General features: G+C 38.5%; 2 protein-coding genes across 2 annotated transcripts in view; one reads left to right on the forward strand and one right to left on the reverse strand.

The window, feature by feature from the left end:
- cacna2d2a (calcium channel, voltage-dependent, alpha 2/delta subunit 2a) overlaps positions 1-7,449 on the forward strand; it is a gene marked incomplete in the record, with an annotated part of 243,323 nt that overhangs the window by 215,874 nt on the left and 20,000 nt on the right. Inside the window, 1 exon segment of the mRNA XM_024269892.2 lies at positions 5,618-5,667. Within this exon segment, the coding sequence (XP_024125660.2) occupies positions 5,618-5,667 (50 nt within the window).
- abhd14b (abhydrolase domain containing 14B) overlaps positions 1-7,449 on the reverse strand; it is a 49,302-nt gene that overhangs the window by 11,756 nt on the left and 30,097 nt on the right. The window lies entirely within an intron of this gene.

Genomic DNA, 7,449 nt, shown 5'->3' on the forward strand with positions numbered 1-7,449 from the left:
AGTCTAGTCAGCAGTATTTCTTAAGTATTTAAGCAGCTTTTGATGATTTTTGCCTTGACACAACCTTGGCCATGAACTGGCGCTTTACAAATAAACTGAATTGAATTAAACTGAATTAAATAAAAACTATAGCACAAGATAAAACTGACAGCAGGAAATGAAAAAGTTAAGCTTAATTCACTTCTGCCTGTTAACTGCAAGCAGATGTTGAGTCGAACAGTCCTGAAATGAGAGGAGCCGGGCGGAGGTCCGGGCAGAGCGCAAACATCCAACATATTTCCTGGGTTACTAGTTAGAAAGAAAGAGTTAAAGGTCGAATGAAGGTAAAGACATAAGTGGAATGGCAGCAAGAGGCTGAAGAGTTCTGATGGGAAAAGGGAGACGGATGTGGGACTACAAAAGACATTGGCTTTAAAAACTATGTTTTGGAAAATCTGCAAACAAGCCCATAATGTTTGCTTCAAATGCTGCCAGTGCAGCATGGAGATGTTGCAATGAAAAGAAAAGCCTTGTGCGTGCTTTGAAAAGATTTTTCTGGAAGCTTTTGACCAAACATGAGGAAACAAAATGATTTATGAGTCGAATAAATACTTAAATATTATCACACAGAGTACAATCATTTTTTAAAGACCTAGATTTTAGGTCTAGGTCCATGTATGTCTTAGTTGTTCTTGTCTGAGCGTCAATCTGGCTAAAAACTGAACGGCTGGATAGCTCCAGGATTCCCGTATGACTCCTGCAGCTCTGCAGAATCTATGTTCTATAAAACTACATTTATTTCTTTTTTTGCTAAAAACGACATAATTTAAAAAAACTCTGGGAACGCTTTGAAAATAAATCAAAAGATGATCGGAGTCTGACTTTAAATCAAGACTAATACCACCCAACTTAGAGTTATACTGCACTTTTATCATTGTTTTACATAAATAGTTAAAACTAAGAAAGCTCCTCTCACAGAAACACTAACCGAGTGATTCTAATACTGTACATCTCAGACTGACCGAGTTAGAGGGAGCACAGTGCTGCTTTTATGGGTCAGACGTGAGTCATCCTGTGACCTTGGTTACCGCAGAAGCTCACACATGACCTCCTGATTCACTGTGTAATCACACGTGACATCACGTGTTCAGGCAGACCCAAGCTACAAAAACAAAGTTCTAACTTCAAAGAGGAAGAACGAAACATCATCTCAGAAGTTGACCCAAATTTAAAAAGAATTTAGATTTGGAAAATCTTTTAAAACATGAGAAAATGTCATCAGCAGACGGAATTGATGCAATTATTCTGTGCTAAAAGACACTTTTTTTTTAATAAAATGAAATACTTATAACTGAAGGAAAGGAGCATCTCTGGTAATTAATTAATTAGTTTAATTAGTAATTTAATTGCCTTTTTTAATCAAAGTACTCTGAAATATGGAGGATAAGCCTCATGTGGAGTTTTGGGGGGATCAGTTGAGGTCAGGGAGATTACGTTTGTAGAGGGAATCATAAATCTAACACTGGACACTTTATTACTAAATGAAGCCTTTAAAATATAATGAATTATTGCGAAAAAGCAGAAATGTTCTAGAGATTTGTCTCTCTGTACCTTAAACGTCTTGATTTGTTTTTCAAGAGTAGACATGAAAAAAAGAATTTTCTGAGTAATTCTTGTTTTATACCAAAAACATTCACATTAAAAAGGTTTTTCTGTTTTAATGTTATCATCCAGGGTTGTTTGTTTCTATCATTGCACTGTTGTTGTACTGTGTGTCTACATTATAGCTTGATTGGTCTGAAATAATTGAAATCCTCGTCTCGGTGCTTTGATAAGGGGCTTCAGATGAAACAAAAGTCTTCACAGAACGCACCCATCTGAATCCAAACCCATGTGAAGCAGAAATGTCAAACAGAAGACTGCATTAAAACACTATTATCAGTCTGCTCCTGACATACTCTGACTGTAATGGATAAATGTATAAATTACTGTCACATTCTGTGAGCCGCTGAAATCTGTTCATCAGTCTGAAGCAGCATTAAAATAACCCAGCAGACAGGCTGGCGAAGCGTCTGACAGTCCAGATGATTCATCTCGTTTTCCTGCTCGCCTCTTTGTTTGCATGGATCCAATCTTGATCTTGCTCATACGAGCCCAGCCTCGCTCCGAGTTGTTGCTTCAAAACTTTTTGTCAGCTTAGACTAAACTTTTCCCTTCCGTGTTTTTTAGCAGCTGTGTGTTGTCTACTTCCAGTAGAGTCGTCAGACGTTGTTATTCAGCAGCAGGAGGTTGGTAGCAGCGGGAGAAGCACCCCGTCTCCCCGACAGGCAGAGGGAAGTTCCAGATTATGCCTCTGAGCCAACGTGCTCGCCACTGTTCATGGAGATTAACTCCACGCTGAAGTCTACACCAGCGTCGAACAATGGTGTTGACATGTCGGCCTCAATGGAGCCGTCCTTTTTATGTCTTCACTACATGCTACTCTATGGTATCTTAGTCCAGCAGAGACTGCTCCCTGACACGTTCAGGCTTCAACCTTCACCGCGATGGTTGCTTTTGGAGCTTCAGTGACCTCTTAAGCATGATGTGTGCATGATGAATGAAACCTCTTCTTTATACAGTTAGAAGTATGTTTGCAAACCAGGAAAAACCAATGAGATTTACCAAAAACTGTGATCCTAAAGCTTAAAGATGATCACCTTTTGATCTATTTTCAAAGTCTTCCCATATGCTATATTTAGTCAAAATATATATATGTCATTTTCTCTGACATAGTTTCTGCAGAGTGGCAGGAGTTCATTAGCTATATACCACTGAGATGTGGGTGGGACAGCCCAACCCCGCTACCCATCATCCATCTGTTGATAGTAGGTGTGTTTGAGATGACTTGCGCCTCGCCTGGATTGTCGGCGAGACCAGGCGGCTGCAGGGAGGGGCAGGGAAAGGCGCCTGAGATGAAGGGGAACGCTGAGCTGCAGCGAGACCGATCAAGAACAGGAAGTCAGTGTTATCCTTAACATTCAGTTGAATTTTAATATTTCTCTCCCCCTTAGTATGATTGTTACTATTATGTCTTTTATATTAATTTTTAACATCTATCAGGGGACAAAAGATTTAAAAAAAGCCACTGGGATGATTTCGTTTACACTGTCCCAGAGAAATAAATAAAATTAAAACTAAAATTTACTTTTAAAGGCAATAAATAAAACACATAACCACAGATGGTTTGACATCTTGTTTATGTTTACATCAGTGATTCACTACTTTCCAGAGAGAGATGCAAAATACACAGATTTCTTTCACTGAGCATGTAGTCAAACTACAAAAACTGTCAGGACGCCATTTCCCATAATCCATTGTTTTGTAGTCCTCAAGGCGGCTTGCAGTCAGCGCAGTGCCTATTTTCTTGCTGTGCTTTGCACCCGCCCCTTTTTGTCACGATACTTTCGTGACGGCTCACATGTAACGTTGGAGCAAAAAAATTAACCAGCATACACTGCACTGCAGGCGATCTGCACAGCGCTGCATCCACATTGGTGATGTCAAACATGCTTAGGCCCAATCAAAATTCTTCCTTTCTCCCTTCCCCTACATTCAGCCCTCCAAACTGAGAGTTATGAAAAACTGCGTCTCAGTATTAGGATGTCACTTTCACTCGATGATATCATCGATAATAGCAGTCTCGCTAGCGTTGGCTCGGCCCTTCCACCACTCGAAAATACATAAGAACAGCAGTTTTATAACTTTAAAAAGGTCATGCTAACAAAAAGTCACTTACATTTAAATGTAAACCTCTGTGCTTCAGAGCGCACCAACGTGAAGAGAAGCTCAGCGCATCGGGTAGGATTTAAAAAAGAAATATTATACACCCTACTTGCACTAAAAATGCCCCTTCAAATGGAGGGGTAGAGAGAAGGGAAGAATTCGGACTGGGCCTTACTCTCCCCTGCTAGCTAACAGCCCCTCACAACCCCAAGCTAACATTAGCTGTGCAACAAAAATGGCGAGCAATATTGGAGCTCCCATCCCAGACGAGTAAAATAAAAATGTGGATCTAGTCGTCTGCAAGTGGAAGCGTCAGACTGGAGTAGAGCAGTAAGCGTGTGGCTTGCTGCAGTAGCTTATATGTCACAAATAAAAAAATTTTGAAACAGCTTTTTTGTGTCTGCTCCTGATTCACAATTTGAATTAAAAAATACAAAAACTTTAAATTTCTTATAAGTCCTCAATTATCACTAAAATGCTACAAGAACATGATAAAATCACCAAAAGCACAATTTTCCTCACAGTTAAAAAATTACATGGATTTTTATCAAATCAGCACGTTGAGTAAATCATATCTAGTATCTAAGTGTAAAGGTTTAAATTTAGAATTTTTTTTTAATCATTTTGCTGTTTCAAACCTTTGCTACATTCTAAACTGATAGATAATTTTTTTTCTGTTGTTGACAGTGTACTCCTTTGATGAGTAATCTCTGCCTTGCTGTTGTTTGCTTGTCTGCTCCTGTTCTCCTCTGTATTAACGGCTGTCAGCCCCGTCACATCGCTCCCTCTTCCTCTGTTTTTCTCTTTGTGTCCACCTGAACCATACAGTTTGTTTCGCCTTTCATTTTCCGAATATTTCCTTCAAGTTTTGCTTTATTATTTCGTTTTACATTTTAAACTCATGTTCTAGAAAAGTTGGGATTTAGTTTTTGTGTATTATCTGCTGTGCTTTACAATAACACTCCATCTGTACAACCTTTTAATTGTGGTAATATCAAATATTTTTTATACTATTTAGTGTACTTCTAACAATTGTTCTTTTTTAATTTAAAAAATGTTGCCAATTTTTATTTTTTGCATTTAAAGACCTGATTTTTTAACAATTCTCTGTTGTATCTTACCCTCCCACATCTACCTCTAGAGTCTTTTTTTAATGCCAGCTTCAAACATAAGACACGGTTGGCTGAATAACCAACATCTCTTGCAACACTGTATTAAAATACCCTAATGGGTTTTATAAGTCTATTTATAATTTAATATAAATTGACAGCCTTTTACAGGCTTATGATTCATGCCAGAGGGTTAGATACAACCGCTTTTTAAGGTCTGTGAGATCACTTTATTTATTTAGCCCTGTACCCTAATTTTATTTATTTTGATGTGCAGTGAAAGTTCAGTGTATTTAACATCTGCATGCCCTCTTTTGTTAATGAGCCAGAGGAGGAGCGTTTCAGCATCAGCCGCTGTGGAAAGTGTGCATAATGTATCAAAATAAGCACAGCTTTTTAACATTCTGCGGATGCCGCCTCTATTTCACGGCTCTTTGTATAAACACTCGTGGCTTTAATAACTTGTGGAGCAGTCTGGTTATTGACCCAGTCGGTCATTCTCCTCCAGTCCTAATCAGCAGCGGCAGTGCCTGAGGCTCAGCATTCTCAATGAGCCTCCACATTTACATCCAGCAGCACAGCCGCATGTGTGGAAGGGTCACTGCCCACGAGTTCTGCCGCTCCTATGTGGCCCATCGGGCTAAAACTGATAGTGTTACAAGCGGTCAAAAAAAGATAAAACTTGAATGTTCACGCTTTTTTGTAATTATCACACATCCAGGTGGGAAAGTAAAGCCATGCTGAAAATATTTTTCTTTTTTCAGGTTACTACTTTGAAATCCCGTCAATCGGCGCCATTAGGATCAACACACAGGTAAGACGTGGTCACAATGACATTCAAGGGTTTGATTAAAAATGTGTTCAAGCTTTTCATCACCTCTCAAATAGGGAAGTTTTTCCTCCTTTGTATTCATGTTAGCACATTGTCATGAATCTTTGGTGGAAAATTTGTTTTTTTTTCTTAGAAATAATTACAAGTGTGCAATTGTTAGAGCATAATTATTCCCCATAAATCTGGGTATTTCTCAGTGTTAACATTCATCAAATGGGAAGGAATTCTGACTTTGCCCACACAATTTATTAATGTGAAGGAGCACGTGTTCGAGGTAAATGACTTTAATTACCAGCTGAATCACAAAGATGGTCAACAATGAGATTTCTCAGCTCTGGAAGCTTTAACACTTTTCAAAACACCAAGCTTGAATCTGAATTCTTCCCCAACCCCTCCAATTGACGGGGCATTTGAAGGGAAAGGGGTGGCCGTAATAGCTTTCTTAAGGGTAGAGCGAAGGGACTTCAAGTTCTGTATCCCTCCGCCAGTAAGGTGTTCCGCATCGCACTGTCCCGCGGAGGGGAAGCACATTTCTTCACATGGGTGGGCTCTGAAGCATAAACATGTAGAAATCAATAAAATATACAATATAATATATATATATATATATATTTATATGTGTGTGATTAATCGCGATTAAAAATTTTAATCGCTTGACAGCTCTAATATATACATATCCTTGAATTTACATTTAAGTAATGACTTTTTGTTTTAGCAAAACCTTTTTGAAGTTATAAAACCGCTGTGGATATTTATTTTTTGAGCGCTGGCAGCTACATGCTAATGTAGCTAACCGGCGACTATTGATGACATCATCAAGAGGGAGTAACGTCCAAATTTGAAGACACTGTCTATGTCTTAATTCTTTCCCTACTTACTACAGAGTGGATCTGCTATTTTGTAATGCTGTCCAAATCTACAATTCAAAAATCGAGTGCACTAGAAATTTCCCAGAAGTCTTTGTGAAAAATTGCTTCAATGGTCTCTACATTAGCGAATATAGGCCAGAATGCATTGTGGTTGAACAATTTTTGCCACAAAAAAAGTTTAAATGTGATTTTTAAACAAACCATCCACATTGTCATCATCAGAACACAGTGGCGTCACAAATAGACAACGTAAATGTTTGTTTTGATTCGATTTTCACTTTGTGAACTTGGTGACGTCATATCCAGCATTTAGAAAAATGAAAGAACAGTGTCCGAATTGCTTTTAAAATTCAGGGCCCTATATAGTCCTGCACTATATAGTTTTTTAGTAGCTAGGAATGGGAATTCTGACATAGCCTCTATCTTTCTATAACTCTCCATTTGGAGGGCTAAATGTAGAGGTAGGGAGAAGCCAATGGGGAAAGATTTGGATTCGGCCAAATACTTCTTAAACAGTCCACGTATTTAGCATCTGATAAAAGGAAGGCTTGGAGCTCTCCAAACTCAAGCCAATGAAAAAAAGCTGTTCATTTAGACTTGCATAGCTACTTACAATGCAGTTTGCTACCAAAACAACTCCCTTTTTCCCTCATTCTAAAGCGCTGATAAGAAAAGGGGTACAGTAATTACAGCCCTGTAAGGCAGTGTTTGGGTAGACGTTGACTTGGTGTGTAATCATAGATGAATGTCCCATTAGACCACCATTATTTGTAGCAATTAAGTTTGTTTTGAGTCAGACTTGCCATCGATGCTGCTGGTCCTGCATAAAGAAAACACAAAAACAAAAAGATTTTTTTATTTCTTGAGTCAGACCATATATATATATATATATATA

This window comes from Oryzias melastigma, linkage group LG5 (assembly GCF_002922805.2).
Source record: "Oryzias melastigma strain HK-1 linkage group LG5, ASM292280v2, whole genome shotgun sequence".
In the NCBI taxonomy this organism is placed as follows: Eukaryota; Metazoa; Chordata; class Actinopteri; order Beloniformes; family Adrianichthyidae; genus Oryzias; species Oryzias melastigma.